Here is a 24,571-nt window from a genome sequence, read left to right as displayed (position 1 = left end):
CACGCACTGGGTCTTCGTTGCAGGGTGTTTTTCCAAGAGTGCAGGGTGCTGGTGTGGGGGGAGGCTCTGCCCGCAGTGGGGCCGGGCTTTGTGGTCTGGAGGGGTGCGGGGCTGGGTCTGTTCTCGCTCTACGCAGCACCTGGGGGGCAGGCGAGTTACCTTCTCTGAACCTCAGCTCTGACGCCCACCCCCTGGGGCTCTCAGGACTTTATGCCTCGTCTGTGGTGCTGCGGTGACAGCTGGGACAACGTGGATCTAGGGAGGAGGGTGGCCTCAGTGCACTTGGAAGGTGCTATGTGGGCAGCAGCCACCGACAGAGCCCCACCTGCTCCATGGCTCAGCTGGCTGCAGGGCTGGCTGCACTGCGTCCACCGCCAAGTGAGCTGTGCTCTGACAGCTGCCCCCTGACAGGCTTGACCCCGACTGTGCACACATAGCCACGAGGCTCCATGTGAGGTGGTGCTAGGCTTGGGGGCCTGAGAGGGAATAGGGATGGCTGAGTGTTTTCATTAGAGTTTTTCCATCTGGAAAGACGGGCTGAGGGAGGGTGGGAAGGGGTCCAGTAGGAGCCCAGAGGGCCTGGAATGGAGCCCGTGGTGGTCAAATGCACTTCTTGAACTAAAAATGGACATTTAGGACAAGAAGACCATCTCACAATGGCTCATGATGAATAAACCCAAGAGACTGGGCTCAGGAGCCAGGGGACAGGCGCTCAGGGTAATAACCTTACTAAGGCGCTGGGGGTGGGGGGTGGGGGGCGTGACTCCGCCCCAGAGAGACCCTGCCCAGCTTTAGCTGTTGGATTCTGGCAGCTTTGCAGCTACTTCAACAACAGGAAAACATGTTAAGTGAAAGTCAGGGATTGATGTTAAGCAGAAAGAAAAGTCTTAAGCAAAAAAGCAAAAGATAATTCTTGTGAAATAATGATCATTCGTGAAACAGCAATGAAATGGTATTAAAACGTCTGTGATTACGTATTTCTCAGCATTCATCCCATAACTGAAGCAGCATGAAGCATAGTTGCGCTTAAAAAAATGACAAGAAAATAGCTATTCATTTAGTTGACAGAGAAGGTTCGTGTCCTCTGTGAGATCACTAGTGTCACTGTCGTCACCAAGGTGAGTGTCAGCGAGGGCTGTCAGAAGCACCCCGGTCCTTACGCCGAGGGGCCGCCCATGGCTCCTTTGCCTGGAGTTCCTGGAGCAAACCTGGGTCTCTCCGGGAGGCGACTGGGAGGTGCTGGCCTGCCCCCCGCCCCCAGGTCAGCCAGGCCCCAGGACTGCATATTGCTGCGTGGTGGCTGCTGAGTTTGGACATGTTCCAGAGGAGGCCCCAAGTCCCTAGGCTGGGGACAGCATGGAGGGCGTGACTCTCTGGGCCTGGGACAGGTGCCTGCTCTTCTGGCTTTGCATTCTCAGGGCTGGACCAGCCTGAAGACCCTCGACAGCTGGGGGTCCCGCCAGCAGTGCTTTGCTCTCTTGCTGCCCGGCACCTTTCCTTCCTGTGGGGAGGCGCCTGGACTCGGGGTGCCAGAGCGGGGATGTGGAGCCACAGACAGGAGTACGTGTCCCCAGCCCTATGCCTACTGCATCGGAATATGTACAAAATAAAACATGTTCCTGTTGGTGTATTGCTAACGCTATGGCATTCCAGGCACGGGCGCTGTCACTCGTCCACCGGAATCTGTCTGGAGACAGCCTCGTGGGTCGGGATCTTTGGAGTTTCCGTGTGGAAGGGTTAGCAGTGCCCACCCATCCCGCGCTCTACACAGCGCCGTGAAAACGGCATGAAGGGTGAAAACAAAGGGAACCACAGGCAGAAAGTCCCAGGGCTTTGTGGCCTCGTCGGCGACGACAGCATCACACAGGCGTGTCCCCCTGTGCGTCCACCCTTGCCAGCCCCACTCCTCTGCGCCCGCACACGACTGGCCCAGGCTCTTCCATGCGCCTGGGAGGCTCATAGGTGGTTGTTCTTGGAGAGGTAGGCGATGAGGGCCACGGCCACGCCCACGTAGATGCCCGTCCCGATGGTGATGGAGAGCACGGCCAGGAACAGGGCCCGCCGGGAGCTGGTGCTGGCCTGGTGGAAGTCGCCCTTGGCCACGGCTTTGTTGGTCTGCAAATGGGAGGGGCAGAGAAAGGGGGTCAGGATGGGCAGGGCGAGTGAGGAGCTGGGCCTTGGCCTTAGCTAATTCCAGAGAGGGGACGCGAGGAGGGGGGTGCTCCTGGTTGGTGGCTGGGATGGCAGCGGGGCTGTTGCGCCACTGCTGGCCCCGCCCTGCAAGGCAGTCAGAGCTTAAAAGACAAAGCCCCGGGATGTCCAGGTGGAGCACCATCCCGGGGTCCTGGGGCTTAGGAACCAGGATGCGAGGGAGGGCGTATGACGGCTCAGGGCCTCCTCCCGAGTGGAGACACGAGTGACAAGTGTGTGGCATGGCCCTTCTCCGACCCTGGCAGTGTGGAGGTGGGAAGGAGTGCACAGCTCTCACGCCAGACAGAGCCCACGCCTGAGATCAGTCTTGGGGTCCTGAGGGCCTCGGGGGCCTGATGTCCCCTCCTGCCTGGTGGAGCCAGTAAATCCACCTGGACCAGGGAGCTAACGTCTGGTCACTCAACTGCATAATGAAGATTCCGGCTCCTCAGCCTCAAGGCAAATGGGAACATGTAGGTTGGGGCTGTGTCTGATCTGGCATTTCGCGGGGGAGCCCACATCCCCTGCCAGCACCCCCCCATCCTCCTTGACAAGGGGGCACTGGGCCCTGGGGATGTGAGGCGATCCTGCCACAACGTCACCTAGGACCATCTGAGTGAGACAGCGCATGTGGCAGATGAGGGTGGAGGCTGATGGGCAGGGGCCAGGACCCCTTGGGAACATCATGTGACCCTGAGGAGGAGCCACAGGTCACAAGTGAAGATCGTTCCTTTCTTTTGGGGCCTTTTGCTCAGCAAACAGTGCAGGGGCAAGCCTGGTTCTGAGCGGTGTCCTCTGTGCGCCAGGGGCTCAGGGTCCAGAGAGCCGAGGCGTCCACTCTCGTGGACACTGCTTGGAGCACAAGTCACAGGCGAGGGAAAACTCTGACTCAGGGCCCAGAGCCTGAGGTCAGGGGGCAGAGAGCTCGCTGGGGATGGGGCATCAGCACAGCCCTGGCCAGGCAAATGCCCTCTACCCCACCCAGGACACACTGAGGTCACGCACAGCCCACTGGCACATTCCACGTTGAAAACACGCACTCTGGTTCTTTAGGTAACTTACCCGGTTTTAAATCTACGTAGAAACCCAATTTTAAAATAAAGAGCAAAAGTGAAACACTGGTGCTAAAATTCATGAAAACACTGACTTCTTCCCTTGAGTCAGGTGCTATTTAAATGGAGGAAATAAAAATCATATAAGCAGAGAACATGCAGGCAGGACTAACGTGCTTAGGTCAGAACTCACATCAGAGCCATAATCTGGATAAAGCGTGAGGTCGGTTCCAGCCCCCCCCCCCCATCAGCCTCTGAGGCCAGGATGGCTACTAGTTCAAGCCCCACTGGGAGGCACAGGCCACCAAAGGCGGAAAGGTCCTTAGACACATTTCATGAGCATTTGCTCAGGTGTCCAGGATGAAAGGCGACCGGTTTGTAGGGGATGGAGGCCAATGTACATCCCAGCTGCACTTACCCCCAACGTGTCTGCCCCTTGGTGGCCACAGAACTGTGGTTGGGAGCTTTTAGGGGACGGTTCACTGCAGGACGGGCTCTGTCTCCTGGTCTGAGAGATGCCAGGCCCTGCTTTCTTTTGCTGCTTTCTGGTGTCCAGTCTGGCCCTCGGGGACCTCCCTGTCCTCACCCTCTTCCCAGCGTGTACCCACCCCACATCCACTTCAGAGGGTCATCAGGCACTCGGCTCGTGGGGCTCACATCCCTGCTCCCCCAGCCCTTCCTTCCTCCTTCGGTGACAGCTATAGGTTTCACATTAGGATGGTGACACTGGCCACGTGGCACCATTTGACAATTTTCAAAATGACAGCAGAACCGAATTAGAAGTCTGAACCGACCTCCCTCCAATGGGAGGGGACAAGGGGCTGGGTGTCCAGAGGCCAGGAAGGGGTCTGAGGGCCCGAATGGGGTCCGGGTTCTCTCCATCAAGGGCATGAGCGGCGTCTCCCACTGCGGTCCCAGCAGGACCACCTGGTGAGGGGACAGCAGAGGCCCGGCAGCTCTTCCTCCAGCTCCCCCTGCAACATGCTTTGGTCAAAGATCTCCCCACATGGAAGGACGCCCTTGGCGTCATCACGCATCTTACACAGAGTCTGTAGGAGGCTGCAAGTCCCGTGTAGCCAAGAAGGAGGTGTTTACAACCATGGCTCTGGCTGGGGTGGCTCTGCCCAGAAGGACTCGTGGTCAGTGTGGGCAGGACACAGGCCCTGCATGATGGGGGAGGCGTCGCCATCCTGGGGAATCCAGGCGGGAGGGCAGAGAAGAGCTGGAGAAGGGGGCTGTGCAGGCAAGGCCACCAGGGGAGCTCAGTGACCATGGAGGCCTGGTGGCCACAAGCCACCTGGGGCAAGGAGCATGTGGGATGTGGCAAGTGTGCCTGAATTTTAATGTCATTTTCACTTTAATTAATTTCAATGTAAATAGCCAAATATTAGGGCCACCTAATGGGACATCACAGACCCTGGAGAAACGGGCAGGGGGTCCCTTGGGGGTGTTGCAGGGGAACCTGGCAGGATGAACCCCAGAGCAGGTGGAGGCCCCTGGGCCCGGAAAGCTGCTCCACACACACCTGCCCTGTGCGGCTTTACCTGTGAATTTGTTTTGGGTCAACGTGGTCCAGTGTCAGGCAGAGAGAATGAAACCTTGGCAAGTCGAAGGAGCTAGGGTGACCCTGTGTGAGGAGGGACGGTCCCCTGAAATCTGCAGATGAAGGAGCTTTGGACCCGGGGCCTGGCCTGAGTGAACCGTGTCAGGTCCATGGGCCTCCTTTCCAGGGGACCTTCTGGGCCTCAGGCCTCATGACACTGGGGAGCCCCAGCTCCACCCCTGCTGGCTCCCCCTTGGAATGACCACCTGGGGTCTGGGCTCTGGTCCTAGAGGGAGTTTCCCACCAGTTCTTACAAAGCTCTCATTTCCTTTGGCTGCAAAATACCCTGTTTGAGGCTCAGAAAAAATCATATTCCCCTGCGATATGTCCCCGCTTTGTTTTTCCTGTGGTCACCACTTTAGGGGCAGGAATGGCTAAGGTCTGGTGACCCCATGGCCACGTCCACAGACACATGCTCTGCCCTGGCTGAGGAGGGGTCCAGGCACGGCGGTGCGGCCTGGGCAGAGTGCAGGCATGTGCGGCTCCTGGATGCACCGCTGCCTCAGCGTCTCTCCGGGAACTGACAGCACCCCGGCTAATTTACGGCTCATTTTCCCTCCTGCCCCAATATCTGTTGGGCTGGATTACATTTCTTGGCATTATTGCAAAGCTTATTTCCCTTATTCACAATTGTCTACTGCCAGCCGTGTGCTGGCAGGGGCTCAGGGTGGGCCCGAAGAGGAGGCCGCTTGAGATGATTTAATGGGCTCCGCGGGCACAGGAGAGCCTCCAGGCCTCCACTCACATGCACACCCACGTGCACATTTCTTTGCTTACCTGGGTTTAGTTCCAGGTGCATTTTTTTTTTTTTTTGTCTTTTTAGGGCCGTACCTGTGGCATATGGAGGTTCCCAGGCTAGGGGTTGAATTGGAGCTGTAGCTGCTGGCCTACGTCACAGCCACAGCAATGCCAGATCTGAGCCACGTCTGTGACCTACACCACAGCTCACGGCAACAATGGATTCTTAACCCACTGAGTGAGACCAGGGATTGAACCCACAACCTCATGGTTCCTATTGGATTCATTTCTGCTGCACCACGACGGGAACTCCTCCAGGTGCATTTTTATCTCCCCCTCCCTCCGCCTTTAAAGCAATTTTTCTATTTTAAGTAAAAAAAATACATCATGTTGGGTTTGAATGGCAGACAGATCAGCTAGGAAACAAACCTCTGTGCTTGGGTGAGGCCCAATGGACATGGGCTTCCCTGGCACTGGGCCCCCCACTGGGCTGTGGTCTGGGTCACTGCAGGGCATGCTTCCTTGGAGGGTCTGAGGGCCCCTGTCAAGGTCATTTTGCGGAGATCACGATGCAAACATCAATGGAGCCACAGCCCCTGTGCTGTTGCATGCAGGATACTGGCGGGGCCGTGGCCTCCATCCTCCCACGGAGGCCAGAGGAGCCCTAGGCCCCAGAACTCGGGGCTCCTGAGAGGCTCCCCAGTACTCCCCCTGTCACAGCTCAGGGCTCCCCTGCCCTTGCCCATATGGGCCTCAGCTTCCCCGACACCTGGGTTTTGTTTGCTGTGAGCGGAGAGCTCGGGGAGAGTAAGAGAAACCCAAGGAAGAGAAGCCCAGGAGGTGATGAGTGGAGGGTGGGGGGTGGATGGCAGAGAGACGATGCCCCTGAGTCCACACGAGCTCACCAAGCAAATGAGGAGCCAGCATGGTGCACCACCCGTGCTAACCAAGGGGGCTTTGCTGCCTTTCTCCCCAGGCCTGGGGGCTTCCTGCTGAGGGAGGGGTAAGATGGAGGGGTCTTCCTCCCCTCTGGTGCAGCCAGGTGCCCTTGGGAGATGGGTCTGTGGGACCCCAGCACCACCTTCTGGTTCCTGCCCTGTGACCCACAGGCCTGAACCACCACCCACATCAGCCATAAAGATTGAGTTTCCTTCCAACAACCACAGAGGTTCCAGGACCACCCCACTCCCCTGTACGGCAAGGGCACCTCCACAGACAAACCCACTGAGGGGATGTTTGTGAAAAGCCAATAGATGATGAATGGGCTAATAGCTATAATATAGAAAGAGCAACTGCAAATCAATAAGATGTAAAAGCCCAGGAAAAATAGGAAAGGGTGTGAGCTAGAAATCTATAGAGGAAATAACAGAAAGAGTAAAACCAGTCTAATATATGAAAGATGCATAGTAATTGATGAAATACGAACTGAAAGCAAGATCTCTTGTTTTTATCCACAGATGAGTGAACACTGAATGCTGAGCCCTGTGGAGGGGCCAGCATTCATGTGTTGGTGGGAGGGGAGACTGGTTCAGATTTCAGGACAGCTTACAACATCTCCTAAACTTAGATTCCCAGAGTCTTTGCGTCAGTGGGACCGCACTTGTGGATGTGCTTGCAAAGGGAGAAACAGAAAACAATTTCTATGTATATTTTTAGGGAAAAGATTAGTGCACATTTGTGTATTAGAAAACTGCAAAATCATTCAAAATATCGACGCAGAGCTTTATGTACCGACACCCAAAATATTTAATGACTGAAAAAGCAAGTTGCAATGTACATCAATCCTCTTTTATTTGCAAGAGGATGTGATTTACAAATGCAGAGATTTATCAATGTGCAGTAAGAGGTGGTCCCTGGGGGTGGCTCTGAGGAAGGGGCTTTCACAGGGAGGTTCCCTTTCTAGCCTCTCTCCTCTGCCTCCTCCTGTTTACTAGGGAGGTGTGCTGCTCGTGTAAGTGAAAAAGGCCAGTGAATGCATAGGGATGTGTCTGAAGGCTCCACTGACAGTTAAGGGAACACGAGGCAGAGGGTTGGGGATGCAGGTGAGATTTCCAGGCCTGACCACCGCCTGGTGCCAGTTTGCTGCCGCCACCAAGCACACCGTGTTCATAGTAGAGGCACCCGCCCCTCGCTCCTGATGTCCTCGGCGGATGAGGACCAGAGCAGAACACCAAGAACCACTGGAAATGATGGGAAAGATATTCTGGGCTTCCGATGCTGCAGGCAACTTTGCTGCCCAAGGAGAAAGCCAGGAAGTTCACAAGCACCACGGCTGACGCCCAGGGCCTTCTCACCTGCCAAGCCTCCACTTACGTTGTTTCTGCCTCTCACAAACTTACTCCAGAAGGGGAGGTGGTTGTGAGGCTCGCCTCCAGGAGCCCGGGCATCTCTTCCGCAGCCCCGGCCCCTCTTGGCTTCAAGAGACCCACTTGCTCCTGGAGGCCCAGCTGTCACTGGCTCTTCCCCCAGCTCTCACGAAATGTCCCAAAGGAGGGCAGTGTCCCGCTTCTCTGCCCAGCTCAGCCCACCAGTGGCCAAAGCACAATCTCGATGCCCCACTCTCACAAAGAACACAGAGGACTGAGTCCTTGGGGTGGTTCTGCTAGGATCACACTGCGGTGATGCTGGCTGATGTGCATTTTCGCTGGTGATGTCCTGTCGTGGTTGAATCAGGTGCTCTGTCCAGGCAACCGGGCTCCACTGACCGGAAGGGTTTAAAATGACCTGATGTCCAGTGACCTCTTCATGCCCCCACCCCCACCGCAGGTCAACAGCCCCCAACACACCTGGGGAAACGAAGAAGGGCTTTTCTGGTCTCATCTGAGCACAGGATAAGAACCCGGGGACTGTGAGGCGGACAGGGTCCTGGTGGGTGAAGCGACTAGAAACCTCAGCTCGTTTCAGAATGCTGGGTTCTGGGTTTCAGATTCCATCAGAACCAGAAGCGCTCTTAGAAGGTCAGGTGGTAGTGGGGCTTAGGCTCATATCCCTAACTCTCAGGCCTCTGCATGTTTTCTTTTTTTTTTTAATTCCTTTTTTTAAATAAAGATTTTTATTTTTTTCCATTATAGCTGGTTTACAGTGTCCTGTTAATTTTCTACCATACGGCAAGGCGACCCAGTTGCACATACATGTATACATTTTTTTTTCTCACATTATCCTGCTCCGTCATAAGTGACTGCGTATAGCTCCCAGTGCTACACGGCAGGATCTCATTGTCTGCATGTTTTCTACCCAGGGAGGTGCTGGGGCCCAGGAAGCCCTTTTTCACAACTTGCTCGTTGGCAGGTGGGAGCCCCAACACCCAGACCCAGGAGACCTTCACCGTGAGTGGCGCTCTGAGGGCTGTCCCACGCACTCCTAACCAACGAACCATGCACCTTGTCTGCAATGCAGTTTGGAAATAACAGTTTTGGTAAATTGGTTCAAGAACAAAGAATGCTGAATTTGAGGCTGAGAGTCATGAGGACCTGTGGCTGATGGGGCTGCTTTCTGGAAGAGACGGTGAGGCTGTGTCTGCAGGTGCAGGCAGCTGTGAGGCCCTGGGGCCCCCTGGGGAACCTCCACCCCCATCTGCCCCCACCCTCCCCAGGGAGGTTTCAGCTCTAGACCCACCCACTGTTTAACTTCACCTTGAGGCTGAGTTTGGTTGCAACCTGACCTGGGCCACAGCCTGGGAATTCTGGGTCTGTGCTCTGTGACCCTCCTACCCACAGGCTTTGCTGGGTTACCAAGGCCTGCCTTGACTTTACAGGCGGAGCTCCCCAGGGGGGCCTTTAGGGGGCATATGTAACTTTTGACACCACCCTGGGTAGCAAAATACCTGCAGATGACACAGGGATCCGGGCTCTCCCACAGCGACAGGCTTCTCCCTTCATAGCAGCAGATTATCCAGACCTTAATCACTGCTTGATCTCGCCTCCTCTTCTCTTTGGAGAGCATCATTCCTTGTCGTCTTCCTGGCTTTTCTCTTGGATGCTGTGTCTCTGGTATTAATATCACTGCGTCTGGTTGCTTCTGCACCACCTGCCTGCTGGCCAGGCGCTCCCACGACTCAGGGATCTAGAGCAACGCAAGGGAGATGGGCTTGCAGCCTCTGTGGCCAAAGTGCACGAAGGGCAAGTCACACGAGGGCTTCCAGGGGCCACTGAGGGGCTCAGACTGCCCCTGCCACCTGCCTGATAAACCACCCTCCACCTGCCGGAGCGCCGAGATCCACTCTGGCTGTTTGCCGGCTCCCCTGGGCTGTTTTCTTTGGGGCTGTGACAAATGACTCATCTGTGAATGAGCTTGTAGACGTTTCTCCACGTGGGTTCCTTTCCCTTGGGCAGATGTCTGGGTGTGAAATAGGGAGATGGATGTTGAAATTTATTAGAAAATGTCACGCATTTGCTGCTCCCAGGAGCCGTGAGGGCCCCAGCCCGTGGACTTGGCCGTCTCCCACGTGGGCTATGGCTGTGGGTGCCTTGAACCCACTGATTTTCACATATGCCCCCTGAGGACAGATGATCACACATTGGTCCTTCCTGTACCTTCCTGTGCGTGAACTGCAGGGTCTCTGTCTTCACGACTGAGAGATTCCGTTCTTTATGTGGTCTCTGTGTCACTGTTTCTATAGTGTTCTCACTGCCGGGGGAGTGAAATGGGGCCCGAGAGGTGTCTGGGCAGCTGTCCTCGTGGGTCTGGTCTGGGGGCTCAACTTCCGTCTCCGGGAGGCTTCGCAGCCCTGACGGTGGACGTCCTGACTGCTCAGCAGGTTCTGGCGTGGACAGTGTGGATGGTGTGGACGGCGGGGATGCAGCAACTTGACCGAGTCAGCTCCTGGAAGCTGTCTGTTCCTCCTTCCCTGGAAATGGGGCTTTGAAGTGGTTTTGCCAAACACGTTACATTCGCTTCTCTTTGCTGGAACTGCGCTGGGCTTTGTAAACAACATTCAGTTTGGGGCTTCAGGTCTTTGTAAGTGCCTGCAAGGGCCTGATGCCCAGCCTGGCCAACGGGGGAACCCACTCCGTGGCCTGTGTGCCCGGCAAGGACTCTGCAGAGCCGGGCGAGTGACAGTGATCTCCTCCCCTCTTCCTCCTGCCTCTGTCTCTCTTGGGTAATTTTTGTTGCAAAGGTGCCATCCCTCTTTGAAAAGCCCTGATGTCTTTGGCTGTCCTGGGATGAGCAGGCGGGGCACACGGAGCAAGGTCTCTGTCACGGGGCCTTGGGCAGTCACTGTCACCCGCTGGGCCCTCCACCCATCTCAGGTGCTTTCCCACCATGTGAGCACTGGGCCCGGGCTCCCCGATGTGTGGGGCAGCAGCCAGTCTTTCAGGGTGCCCACGGCATTGTCCTTTAGGGACCAGATCTGAGAGTCCCTGGGGATGGACTGGGTCCTCCTGCCCAGGCTCTAGGGGCTTGAAGCCTACTGATTTGAGCCTGGCTGTCACTCAGATTCAACTTCCGACGGGGGCCAAGGCCACACAGGGGTGCATCAGGCAGAATGAGAGCGGGTGCTGGCATGTCCCCCTGGGGATGGCAAACCTGGCCATGCCCAGGCTTCCCATCCCTGCCGAGCACCCTGTGTACCCCTTTGGTTGGGGAAGACCATCTGAAAGCTCTGGAACCTGGGGCCCCATACACCAGCACTTGGAGGAAAGCGCTGTGCATTTCCAAGGCCTTTCCTGAAGCAGGTCCACGAGTCTCCTGGGCTCTGAGGGCACTGAATGCGCCCTTCACGTGGACACCTTCCCTTCCCTCTGCTGAAAACAGATGGCCTTGAGGAGGTGACCCCCACTGACAGCCCCCATGGTCACACGTGCCTGGGGCAGAGCCCCCCAAGGAGGATGCGTCACTGCCCCTGGGAGCTGGGGTCTGCTGGCCTTGCTCAGCTCCCCGTGCCCAGCAGGGACTGCTCCCCTCCCACCTGAGTGCCACAGGTACAAACGATGGAAGACAGCTTAGCATCCACGCTGCACACCCATGACAGGAATAAAAGATCTGAAGATACACTGTAGCTGAGCGCCATCCTTCTGCCTCTTCTCCCTGCCTCTGCACGCGGCCCCAGCATCTCTGCACCAGTGCTGAGATGCTCCACTCTCTACAGCGTTGACACTGTCCAAAAGGGTGCTGCCCCAGGGCAGCCTGCAGACCTGAGGCCCTTCCTTAGGCTCCTCCTCCATGCACCCAGCAGGTTTACAAAGCACCCCCCTCCTGCCCCCCGCCACCACTGCCACCACTTTGGGAGCAAAGCATCTTGCTGTAGAGAGTGGATGGTTTTCCATCGCTTTTCTTTTTAAAAAACATTACCAGTGGTTTATGGAAGTTCCCAGGCTAGAGGGTGAATTGGAGCTGCAGCCGCCAGCTCACACCACAGCCATAACACTACCAGATCCGAACCACATCTGCGACCTACCCCACAGCTCATGGCAATGCCGGATCCTTAACCCACTGAGTGAGGCCAGGGGTCGAACCTGCATCCTCATGGATATGAGTCATATTCTTAACCTGCTGAGCCACAACGGGAACTCCTGGTTTTCTACTTCTAAGGATGGAGGAAAAAAACCTATGCCAGCTCCACACACTGCGACAGGGAGACGTCACGCTTTTAATTGCTGAAAGAGCCACCACGGGCAAGGCTTCACGAGAGCAGGGAGATACCATTTGCTCAAAGGACTTCAGAACGGGGGACCCCTGAGTGCCTGGGCCTGTGCAGACCCCACCCCATCACATAACGATGCCTAGGAAGGGGCCTGGGGATCAGCAGCTATTCAGGGTTTCCAGGTGATTCCAACATGCAGCCAAGGAGAGAACCATGTTCGTTGGCACAGAGAGACGGCAGCTCAGGGGAGCCAGGCTCCTTGTGCTAGTGGGTCCATCTCATCTGAGGCGCTGACTCTGCGGGCAGAGAACTCTTCACTCTGCAGGTTCCCTCACTCCCCTCTTGACATCCAGAGCATCAGCAGGATGGTCCTTTCTTTCCAGGTACAGGTATTTTCTCTCTCTCTCTTTATTGGTTAGCTTGCCTAGAGGTTAATTTTATTGACCTTTTCGAATTTTATTGATGTTTAATTTTCAAATCTTTTCAAAGAGCTGACTTTTGATTGTGTGGATTTTCTCTACTGTTTTCCTTCCTTCCTTCCCACCCCTCCCCTCCCTCCTTCCTTCCTTTGCTTTTTAGGGTTGCACCAGTGGCATATGGAAGTTCTCAGGCTAGAAATTGAATCAGAGCTGCAGCTGCCAGCCTACACCACTGCCACAGCAACATGCGATCCAAGCCGCGTCTATGACCTACACCACATCTCATAATGTCGGATCCTTAACCCACTGATTGAGGCCAGGGATTGAACCCATGTCCTCATGGATACTAGTCAGGTTTGTTTCCACTGCGCCACAACGGGAACTCCTCCACTGTTTTTCTATTTTCACTGTTAATTGGTTTCTTCCCTAATTTGAAACTATTCCATTTATCTGTTTGCTTTATTCTTATTTCTCTAGTTTCTTAAGGCGGCTGCTTAGATTAAGGATTTTAGATCTTTCTCCTTTTCTTTTTTTTTCCTTTTGTGGCCACACAGTATATAGTTTATCTGTAGACAGCATATAGTTGGGTCTCATTTTTTTCAAAAGCCACTCCGGTAATCTCTGTGTTTTTAACTGTTGTGTTTAGACCACTGACGTATAAGTGATCACTGATATAACTGGATTAATATCTACCATCTTTGTATAGCGTTGCATGTGTCATTTCTTTTTTATCATTCTTTTCAGCCTTCTCTGGTTTTAACTGAGCATTTTTGTGGGATTCCATTTTATCTCCTCTCTTGCCTTTCTGTTTATACCTCCTTTGAAAATATACATCTCAGTTGCTACGTCTACTTGCATGTAGCACCACACCGTAGGTACCTTGTGCTAGAATATTCCTGAATCCTTCTTCTCAGCCTTCAACACTTCTCTCCCTTTTCACTTTTACATATTCCCTAATCACCCAGTGCAGTGTTACTATTCTTGCTATAGCTACCAGAAAAATAAAACAAATGAACTGTAACAATTTCAGAGAAAGTTAATAAATGAATGATCTTAGATTTTGTTAACTGAAGTATAAATTCCAGATTAAATGATATGATAAACACAATTTTCTTTGTGTCTAAAAGACAGCAATCTTTTAGATAAATTAAGACTAAGAAAGATAAAAGATTATATTTCACTTTTATTTATTATTATTATTTTTTTGCTGCTCTTCTTTTTCAAATCAATGTAGATCCAGTTTCTCACCCATATCATTTTCCTGCTGCCCGAAGAACTTGAATATTTTTCTAAGTCTCAGGTCTGCTGGAAGTAAATTCCCCCAGTTGTTTGTTTGAGATCATCTTTATTTATCCTTGACTTTTGAGGGATATTCTCCTCCTTGGATATACGCTCTGATTGGCAGGTTCTTGTTTGTTTTATTCTTTCAACACTTTCAAGATTGCGTTCAGCTGCCTTTTACTTGTGTAGTTTCTGATGAGAAGTCTGCCACAATTTTTATCCTTGTTTCTCTTTTGGTTAAGGTGTTTTTTTCCTCCTTTGAGGAATTTTCAAAATTTTTTCTTTGTTTTCAGTGTCCTACAGTTTATATATAATACATCTAGGCTTTGTTCTGGTTGTTATTTATTTTTGGTTTTTAATTCTGCTTCCTGATCTCTGCTTCTTGGAACAGTGATTTTGTGTCTGTCACTAATATTGGAAAACTCTTGGCTATTATTCCTTCAACTATTTCTTCTTCTTCTGATATTCCAATTACACGTTACACCATTTCCTATGGTCCCAAAGTACATAGCTCTGGGATGTTCTATTCTCTCTCTCTCTCTCTCTTTTTTTTTTTTTTTTTTTGTCTTTTGCATTTTTAGGGCCGCACCCATGGCATAGGAGGTTCCCAGGCTAGGGGTCCAATCGGAGCCACAGCCGCCGGCCACAGCCACAGCCACGCCATATCTGAGCCGTGTCTGCAACCTACACCACAGCTCAGGGCAACACCAGATCCTTAACCCATTGAGCGAGGCCAGGGATCGAACCCCCAACCTCATGATTCCTAGTCAGATTCGTTTCCGCTGTGCCATGATGGGAACGCCTATTCTTTTTTTCAATTTGTGTGTCAGTTTGGGTAATTTATTTTGGCCCATCTTCAAGTTCAATGATTCTTTCCTCGGCTAAGTCAAGTTTACCAACAAAATACTCTTTATTTCTATTACTGCTGTTTACTTCTAGCATTTCTCTTTATAGTATTTATCTCTCTGCTGATGTCACCCAGCTATTCCTGCATGTTGTCTCCCTTTTCCTTTAGAGCCTTTAATGTATTTGCCAGTGTTTTAAATTCTCTGTTTGATAATTCCAACATCTTAGTCATCATCAAGTTTGGTTCTAATGATTGCTTGGTCTCTTCAGACTTTTCTCGACTTCGGGCGTGCCTGGCAATATTTTGTTGAAAGACATCTTTCTAGGGCAGTAGATGTGAACGAAAGTAAATAGGCCTTTAGTGAAAGAGTTGATGTTAATCTGGCCAGAAGTGGAGCATGTTTGATGTTTGTTGTAGCTTCAGGTACCAAAACCCTGATGCCTTCTAATGTCCTTATTTTTGTCTTCCCGCTTAGCTTTGGGGCTTCACTGTGCCCTGCTCCTCAAGCAGAGTGTATGTCTCATCTCCCCAGCTCACACCCACGGGTATGTACTGGAGGCTTAGACTCACATAGTGGAGGATGTGGAGTGGGAGATGCCCCAAGCTTCTGAGTCTCCTAACTGGAGTGCACAGCGGGCCTGGGGAGCCAACGAGCTGTGAACTCCACGGTCTCTGTTCCTCCTCCAGGGCACAGTTGCTCCCCCGCATCCAAAGTCTGCCAGAGGCCACCCTCCATGCGATGGGACTACAGAGGAAGTAATGCCCTTCCAGCAGAACCAACAAAGGGGTTCGAAACCAAATCACAAAAGAGTTATTTAAAAATAGGCATAAGCAGGGTTCTGACTTAGAAATGTAGTATTACGGCAAATCTGAGAGGATGCAATTTTTGTCTTTTGGGGGCCGCACCTGAGGCATATGGAGGTTCCCAGGCTAGGGGTTGAATCAGAGCAGTAGCTGCTGGCCTACACCACAGCCACAGCAACTCGGGATCCGAGCCATGTCTGTGACCTACACCATAGCTCATGGCAACACTGGATCCTTAACCCACTGAGCAAGGCCAGGGATCTAACCCGCATCCTCACAGATACTTGTCGGATTTGTTAACCACTGAGCCACGAAGGGATCTCCCAGAGAGTATACATCTTATAAATAGCCACTTAACAGCACAAGGGTGCCAAACTGGTGTTAGCTGTGTGCTCAGCCAAGCTCAAGCCTTTGAAGCACGAGGCACTTATGATGCAATAAATTACTGACTTAAGTGCAAAAGTAAATATGATAGGCTTTCTCAGCACTCTGCTGTTAGAATAACAAGTGAGACACATGTTGGAAATTATCAGACACTTTATGGTGGGCCTCTTTTGCTGAAATGGTTTCTGTGCCTCTGCTGTCCACACACATAGCATAAGGCCATAGATGTTTGAAGACATACATTAACTTAGCTTATTTTAAAAACCGTTTGAAATATTTAGTGCTGTCATTGAGCTGTTTGCTTTGCTAATTGAAGGTTCACAAGCCCTCTGTCTTCACCAGGCAACATCTTCATCATCACTGCCATGTGTGCCAGTGGGCATTTGGAGTAAAAATACCCTTTCCTTTTCACTATACTAATGCCACCGCCTCATACACTACAAGGCCTTTTAGGTCTCAGAGCTTTTGTAAATTTGACGCCTTCTTTCTGAATATGGCATTTAGGAAAGAAGGTTGTTTTGTCGTTATTCATTTTCCTATAAACCTAATAACATGAAAACGCTGTGTGTAGACTTTTCTTTGGTCCCTGTAAATGCAGCTGTGACAGATTCTACGTTCCCCACAATGGCTGCTGTCCCTTCTACTCTCCTAGAGCCTTGACCTCTATGTCCCCCCTGTGAGTCTGGGTGGACCTTTACAAGGATCTCGGCCAGCAGAGTGTGATGGAAATGAAGCTGCGTGGCTTTGGGGGTTGGGTCAGAACAAGGTTTCACGGTCTTCACTCGCTTTGGGAACACAGCCGTCAATGCTGTGGGGACGCCCAAATCGGCCCATGTGCGAAGGCCATACTGGTGCTCTTGCGGACTCAGGGTAAAGTCCCAGCCTACCGCCAGCATCCATTACCAGACAGGGTGTGAAGATGCCACGAGCATTCCAGCTTCGGGTCACCTGGACATTGAGAGGCAGAGACAGGTGGTCCTCATGGTGCCTCCCGGACCCCAACCTGAGTCCATGAGCAGGATGAAAAGGTCATTTCATGTCACCAGGTGCAGGGTGGTTTGCTCTGCAGAAATATCTGGATCAGCATCCTACATCGGAGACAGAGGTTTATCAGAAACCCGGGAGCAGGTGTGGTGTGTATAGGACTTCCCTGGAGATGGCTGAGTTTGAGGAAATCGCAGAAGCCTCCTGAGGTGGCCGGCTTTCCCTTCGGTCAAAGCCCGAGGGTGTTTCTTGGGGGGCTCAGGGTTCATAGCTTTTATCACAGGTGCCCTTCTGACGAGTCCCCACTTCAACCTCAGGGCCTCGACTTCGGCACGTGCAGACCTTGACTTTCCTTGGCCCCTGCGGGGTGTGAACGCAGGTCTGGGTTCCCGCTTCCTCCACCTGGGCGCTCCCAACTGCGAACGACATTCTGGGAGCTTAGACAAGAAAGTGAGGCTGGGTCACCTTGCACGGGGGTCAGAGCAAAGCGTGTCCTGCTCATGGTCTAGGAGGCGACTTCGCTTTGATCCCTGGAACTCTGCAGCCTGAGAAGCCAATGCTGCCGCAGCAGCAGGTGAGGGCTATTCTATTACACAGTGACAATCCACTATGTATCTGATGTACAAACATTAAAATAAGGACAGTGTGTGGGTAGGGTCCTTCAGTTGTGGGTGCACGTGTGCATGTATGTCTGTGGGCACACCTGCACTTGCCTGGCTCTGTTTATGTTATGTAAAGAGCAGCTCCCAGGAGATGGTCTGTGCATGGGAGCTCGGAGCGCAGGCAGAGAAGGGAGGCTGGGAGGTGTCTTGGGTCCTTGAACTTTCTCTCTGCTCTTCCTTTATGGGTGAGTCGTTGCTGCCGATGCTGGAAGATGCCCGCTCACTTGGCTGTAGGGCACGTGCAAAGGATAGAAAGGCAAAGGAGGAGGGAAGGAAGTAAGAAGGAAAGAAGAGACTCCTCCCGAAAGAAGAAAGGTCACTGCAGCTATTTTCCGACTGTAAAACCTCCCATTAGCTTTATTACATGGAGGACATTAGCATTATGCACGGCGGGGAAGGGCATTTTCACAAAGGGCATCCTTTTTCCAGTTTCCAGAGATGAGAGTAAGATATGAAGGTAATGAACGCGCTGTTGGGATGATGTCTTTTTCTCCTCTAGGCTTTGTGGGCTGGCAGAGTAACAGGCTGGTAGGGGCATAATTTGTGGGTCAGAAATGACTCAAGAGAGAGAAGGACAGCAGCTGAGCCCTTGGGGCCAGCAAGGCTGAATTCTGATCTGAAGAGACGATGCAGGACCACCCCTGGGCCACCCCTCAGGGTCTCCCAGGATCACCCCTCCCATGTCCCCAGGACCACCCCCTGGCTCCCTGAGGCAAACGCCTTCCCCTGGAGCTGTGGCCCCTGTTCACAATTGGGAGAGATGCCAAATTTCAGTTAGAAGTTGATGAAAGTCACTCATTCCCACTCATCATTTCCAGAGGGTCAGCCTGACCTTGTAGGGGTTGGGCCCTGCCCTCTGGAGGACAATCCGTGTGTGCATGGTCCCTGAGCCAAAGGAAGGGTGTTTAGGACTCGGGAGAGCAGGAGGTAGGGGTGAAAGTGGGTGAAAGCTAATGCTTATTTTAGGGACGGTGCGGGGGTGACTGTACCCTGTGCCCTGTGTTCCAGACAAAGCTGCCTATGAGGAGAGGCCGCCTGGAGGGGAGAAGCCACTCAGCGTGTCCCGGAGCAGGACAGGTGGGCATAGCAGGATTCCCGGTGCTCTGTCCCCCACAGAGATGTCTCCCTCCCCCATTCCTGTCCCTTGGCATTGGGGTGTCGGGAGCATCCCGGTCAGGATGGACAGAGCTGTGCAGCCGATTAAAGGGATATTAAAATACTAGCAAGGAAGTGCCTCACCTACTTGAGACACTAATGCCATTAAGAGTTTGATAAATGTGTACAAATTGCTAATTTTGACTATTAGCTTTTATTTATTAAGGGAGGCTTGGAAGAAATCTTCCCCAAGTAACCCACTACTTTCTAGGGAACAGCCGCCCTCAGAAGCAATAACGTTGCCATGGAAACGTCTGAGCATCCATACTTCCTAGGACTTTCCCGGACACCTCACACGCTAAGGTATTGTTACCTTCTGTTTACTTCTTTCCCTGACATGCCTGCTGGGTTACATGAATCTTCGTGTAAGAAAAACTCTAACTCTATTCTGAGAACTTAAATGAATGAAGCAGGGCTCCTCCTTGACAACAGCTTGTCAGTTGGTACCGAAACCATCTTTCTGTCTTATTTACTCCCCGAGCACTTTTGAGAAGGACCGTGGAGGGCTGGTTATTTCCTAGTTGCTTCCTGAAGTCTCAGCGATTCTGCTGCCCTGATCACTGCAGGGTCTCAGCTCAGGAACTTTTGTTAGCTGCCCTCAGAGGGGCTCTTTGCAGGGTTGGAGGTTTCACCAGCCCCTGTTCCTGGACCTGCTTCTCTGTTTCCGTTTTTACACCAACCAAAGTGTGTTTACTGGACTCTTTTACACGAGCACCTCATCCTCTGGTGACACTGCCAGGCTGGAAAGCGAGGCAGCCCCCTGCCCCAAGCTCGGGAGACCACAGACCACAGGAGCTGAAGCCCTTAAGTCATGCTCTTTGACGATAACAAATGATTATTATAATTCTATGCTCGGAGCTGAGGGGGAAGAGCTCTGAGTTTAGATATATTTAGAAATATACCTCAGGTTGATTCTGCTTTAAGCCTTCCTTTTGGCTTTTGAATTCCGTTAAGTTTCTGGGAAATGAAATTGATTGCCTTGCGGGTTAGTCAAAGGTTGTGCCAAGACCACTTTAATGTCCTGCTGCCCAGGCCATGCTTCGGTTTTACTGCTTGTCCAGTGCCTGCGTGGGGCCCGGGACATCCCTTCTGCTCGCGCTCCTGCTTGGGGGACAAGGGCAGCAGGCGGATCTGCCAGGGGCCACAATCTTCCGCACTAGAGCAGCAGGGTGTTGGGGGCTCGCCTAACATTAAGCGACTGTATTCTGTCCTAAGTCAGGGCAGCCTCTCCCTAAGGCCCAGCTGGAGGCGATGCTCCTGTCTGCTGAGGAAGGGCCGCCCTCTGGTGAAATGAGCCCAGTCACTCCGGCCTCCCTGGTCCTGGGGCGGGGGGGACAGAAGCAACGAGGAATTTTCAGACAGAATTGGCCTTTCTCATGAAAGGCTCTTATGCCAAGAATGGAGGTGAGTAGAATGCATCTGCCTTTGGCCACTCAGGTGTGTACAAAGCTTGATAGATGAGTGGGTGCAATGTCCTTGGGGCAACATGTCCTTGTTATTGTCATCAGGTGGTCACTCGGCTGTCAGCACAGATGCCAAGAATTTGGAAAAGCATGTGCCCTCATGTGGACCTGTGATTGCAGGACAGGGCTCCTGCATCCCTGCATTTAGCTCATAACTCCCAAATTACAGGGTCCTCCCCTGAACCCAGAGCCAGTCCTTGCACGTGTGCGGTGGGCGCCACAGAAGGAAACAGCCAGAAATGCCCGGAGCATTTCCCGAAGGCCCCAATGCTAAGTATCAGGGTCACAGAGCTCCCCCAGGGGGACCGAGGGTCAGGCGGGCCAAGGGAGGGTCCAGCGAGGCAGTGTGGGGGGCCCGCTGTAGGGGTGGGTCTTGGGGCAGTGAGGGGCAGAGACTTGAGTCTGGACCAGAGGGGCTCTGGGCTCTTTGGCAGACCAAACGAGAGCCACAGAGTCCTGCGAGCTGGGGACCTGCACGGGCCCATCTGCCTGCAGGGCCTGGGGGCCTGTATTCAAAGGGGAGATGCTGCTGGGAACAGGGTCCTGAGCTGAAACAGCTAAAGCCTCAGACAAGAGGTTCTGAGCCCAGGAGACCAATGAAGGAGCTGAGGGAGGAGTGGTGAGGATGAGCCTTGCAGCGGAGAACAGGAGGACTCAGCCCAGAGGGCCTGGTGGACCGAGGGGCGGTGGGTGGGGCGGAGGCCCTGGCGGCTGTGCTATTGGAGTCTTGAACATGAGCTAACACTGGTTCCATCCCTGGAAAAAAGCACCCTCTGTTGGTGCCCAGAACACCCTGAGCATCTCCAGGTCCACACGTGGGAGCAGATTCCAGATGCTTCCCCGGAATTGTGCCTGGAGGGCCAGCCCACGGCAGAAGCAGCCCTTTGCCCAAAGCACTGAGCTCCCAGCTCCTGCATCTGCTGCAACTGCAGGGTCCACACAGATGCACCCCGGAGGCAAGGCTACAGAGGGCGCGTCCTCACCTCCTGCTGCGAGGGACCGGCCTCCCCAGGAAGCCAAGCACAGCTTTGGGAAGCACACCCCGCATGTCCTGAGCAGATGGGCAGCCCCCACAGGGAGAGGCCTCCTTCAGACTCCAGCGCGGCTGCTGAACTCCCCTGCCCGGCTCTCCTGATTCGACGCTCATGCATCATAAATCAAGCCACGCTGTGAGCGGTCCCTGCCAGATACCCCGCCAATTACCTAAAAACTAGCTTAAGGGCCAAAGCAATCAGGCTGCCTGACTCTGAGCGTCCTTGGTGGGCGAGCGTGACTCGGGCTCCCTGCTGCGTGGGAACCTGGCCCAGGTCTGGCTCATCAGCCCTCCCCCTGTGCCTCGCTGCACGAACACTTTCCCAGGGCCCCTGACTAGCCTGCCCAGGATCCTTCCATGGACACAGATGGCTCTGGAGGAAGATTTTCATCCATTTTGGTTTTCAGACTCCACATGTCATTTCCATAGGAACACAATGCACTTTATATACCTCTAAAGACTTGAAAGAATTGTTCAGAATCCTCTCAGGAATGCACAGAATCACTCAGAATTGAGCTCTAGGGACCTGCCATCTTAAGGTGGACCTTCCGCCTGCGTTGTGTTTAGATTCCTGGCATGGAAACCATCCCAGACAGCCCTGAAGCTCCTGTGGCTCTTGGTGACCAAGAAGAGACCACCAGAGACTGGTCTGATGGTGGTGGGCATTGTGGGCCTGGGATGGAGGCAGGTGGTCTTGGAGGGCAGCTGGAGTAATAGCAGAAGGGGGTGATGGCGCAGCTTTGGGGTTCAGGCTGGCTTTGAACCCCTTACTCAGTTTGGATGGGGTGGCAGCGCCTGGATCTCCAGGGGTGATTCTGTTCGAGTGGGACTAGGATGGGCCAATGTGGTCCCAAACGATATAGCTTCCTCGGGCATCAGGGCTGTGCCAGGATGGGGGGTGGAGGATGGGTAGGGTCCAGGCCAAATTTGCCACCTGCATTTTGCTGTCCCCCAGCACAGGATCAGTTCTAAGACACCTCTAAGTCCACATATCTTGCTGTTTCCTGGATCCCTAAGCAATCTGCAGTCATGTCATCCAAGAACTTGTGGCTTCATCATTTACATCGGAATTACTTGTGAGGCAGCCGGCCCCACAGTTCCTGATAAGCTCATGCTGAGCATGAGGCTCCTTTGACCCTGACCATGTGTGTGCGTGGACATCGCTGCAACACAGTCAGGGGTGTAGAGCAGATCTGTATGAGCACGCACTGCAGTGGTGTTTCAAGGACTCCTTCCTATTTATATGTAATTTAAATAAAATTAAAGGTTAGGCATAAACAATCCCCATCTGAAAGGACAGACGGTACAATAAGAATGAGGAGCATTACACATGCTCTGCAGGTCACAGCACATGCTGTGCTCAAGGTAATTTTTCCAGCTCTAGATTCAGCATCTTCTAGCTCTCCCTCTGGGATTCATGCAACCCTCAAGAGTCAGAAAATGTCTAAGCTCCTCAAGGAAGCAGGAAAAGTGGGGCCCCACCGAGAGCAGCCCGCACTGGAGTCCTGAGCCTGGTCCTGTCCTCTTGCTGCGCCAGGCTCTGTGGCAGGGGTTCAAGTGTATCGTTATCAGTACCTTTAACGCCCACCTGCAGCTGGCCCCATGGGTGAGGTAGCCCGGAGAGGGCTCTCCGTCAGTGAGAGACTAAATTCCACTGATGTCACATCAGAATGTCAATCATGCACCAAAAACAGCTCCATTCCCATGACAATCTATGATGTACTCATCGACCAGTGACTAATCACAGCTGATCCTGAATCTGTACCTTCTGCTGGGAGTCCAGACACAGGAGGCGCTGTCCTGCCTGTGGGGTGGTGCTTCCCTTCATGCTGTGGACAGTGAGAGGGATCAGTGGCCTGGGCGTCCCTGTGGCTGCACCCAGACACGCCTGCGGTGGTGTCATGGACCAGGGCACACCCAGCTGCATGTGTCCAGACTCTGGCCAGACTGGAATCTGCATTCTCAGGCACGCCAAGGATGCCATGGGCCACCTCGCTGAAGCAGGAGGGCCTGGTGTTGCACCTTCTATTTGCTTCTCAGGATGTTGTAGGACCCGCACAGAGAGCCTCCATCTCAGCAGAGATGCGAAAGAAAAGAACAACGTGCTTCTAGAGCCTGTGTCCTCAGAGCTTTAGACACGTCACCCAAAAGCAAAAAGATCAGGCATTTGCAAATATAATTTGAGGTAAGCATGAAGCCAGAGGGAAGACTGTAACACACACTGAGATTTTAGCCCTAGATACCCAGGCACTGCGTGGGCTCTGCCCCTGGACAATCAACATGTGGGCTTCTCTGCTCCAGACAAAGAATCCCCAAATCAAGATACTAATTACTGAGACAACGCATAACCTATAACTGAAAAAAAAAAAAAATCCCTCCAGCACACTCCAGGGAACAGAACAGATATGATGCATTTGTTCATTTATCCACCCAAACCAGCTAAGATCAGTGACTCAACTCCAGCATACGTTCCAGAGGAAGAAAAATAGATCAGAAATCTGATTTGTCTTGGCTGCACCAGATCATTAATATTTATACAGAATTATTTAGATCCAGAAGTGGCAAAACAAGCTCTAAGAGCTACAATCACCATCTTAAATATACACGTGGAGAGAGAGGGAGGAAGAGAGAGAAGCGGGGAGGGGGAAGCGGGGTTTGGGGAGGGGAGGGTGATGACTCCGTGATCATCAAGCTGTCACACGTTTTCCTGCTACAGGTTAAAATATATCCATCTGATATATTGGGCCATCCATATAGCCTTGTTTTTCACTGTATTTCTGCAAAGCCAAGGCCATTCCTGTGCCTGGCGGGGCTCTTGCAGCCCCAGCTGTTTCCTCACCATAACCTTGGGAGGCGAGGTGGGCCTGGTCCAAGTCCTTCCTACCCCCCCCCGCCCTGTGGTGGCATCTTCCTCCCCAGGTGGCCCCACCGCCCCTGCTTCACATCTCCTGGGACTGGGATGGGCTTTGCCAGGTCCTTCTCTGTGACTCCAGCAGAGTTCACGGCTTTAGGACTGAGTTACCCTGCCGAACCAGATCACTTCTGCCTTTAGATGGCTACACGTGACTCTCAAGTATGAAGCTGGGTCTGGTACTGATTCTGAATCTGCTAGCGGTCACAGATCCAGTCACCCTTGGTGTTCAACTTACTATAAATCAGGGCACATTTGAGAATACTGACCTTGAGGAAAAAAACGGGGGTGCTGTGTACATAAAACATGAACTCCAAGACCTGCGGACGATTACAGACCATACGGTTCAGTGTGAGGGTCACACAAGGGTCCAGCTTTTGTCATGCACCTGTTCTGAGCACACAACTTTGGGAAAAAAGAACATTTCAAAAATCTCTCTGTGACAAGGTTTAGAGAGGAGAA

At 52.8% G+C, this 24,571-nt stretch overlaps 1 protein-coding gene and 1 long non-coding RNA gene across 7 annotated transcripts in view; one reads left to right on the top strand and one right to left on the bottom strand.

Annotated features, from left to right (window-relative positions):
* SYNDIG1 (synapse differentiation inducing 1) overlaps positions 891-24,571 on the bottom strand; it is an 87,766-nt gene continuing 64,085 nt past the window's right edge. For 5 of the 6 annotated variants that reach the window (XM_005672760.3, XM_013985133.2, XM_013985137.2 and 2 more), the window contains exon 5: positions 891-2,115. In XM_005672760.3, coding sequence (XP_005672817.2) covers positions 1,957-2,115 — 159 coding nt within the window. In that variant the 3' untranslated portion in view covers positions 891-1,956. The remainder of the gene's footprint in view (positions 2,116-24,571) is intronic. The other variant, XM_021077680.1, reaches the window with a different exon arrangement.
* On the top strand, positions 15,723-23,590 carry LOC106506630. The gene is made up of 2 exons (XR_001302063.2): positions 15,723-18,624; positions 18,914-23,590. It is a non-coding gene; the product is annotated as an uncharacterized LOC106506630 (long non-coding RNA).

This window comes from Sus scrofa, chromosome 17, assembly GCF_000003025.6.
Source record: "Sus scrofa isolate TJ Tabasco breed Duroc chromosome 17, Sscrofa11.1, whole genome shotgun sequence".
Taxonomy (NCBI): Eukaryota; Metazoa; Chordata; class Mammalia; order Artiodactyla; family Suidae; genus Sus; species Sus scrofa.
Note: the sequence above shows the minus strand (reverse complement) of the source record. Positions and strands in the feature narration are given on the sequence as shown.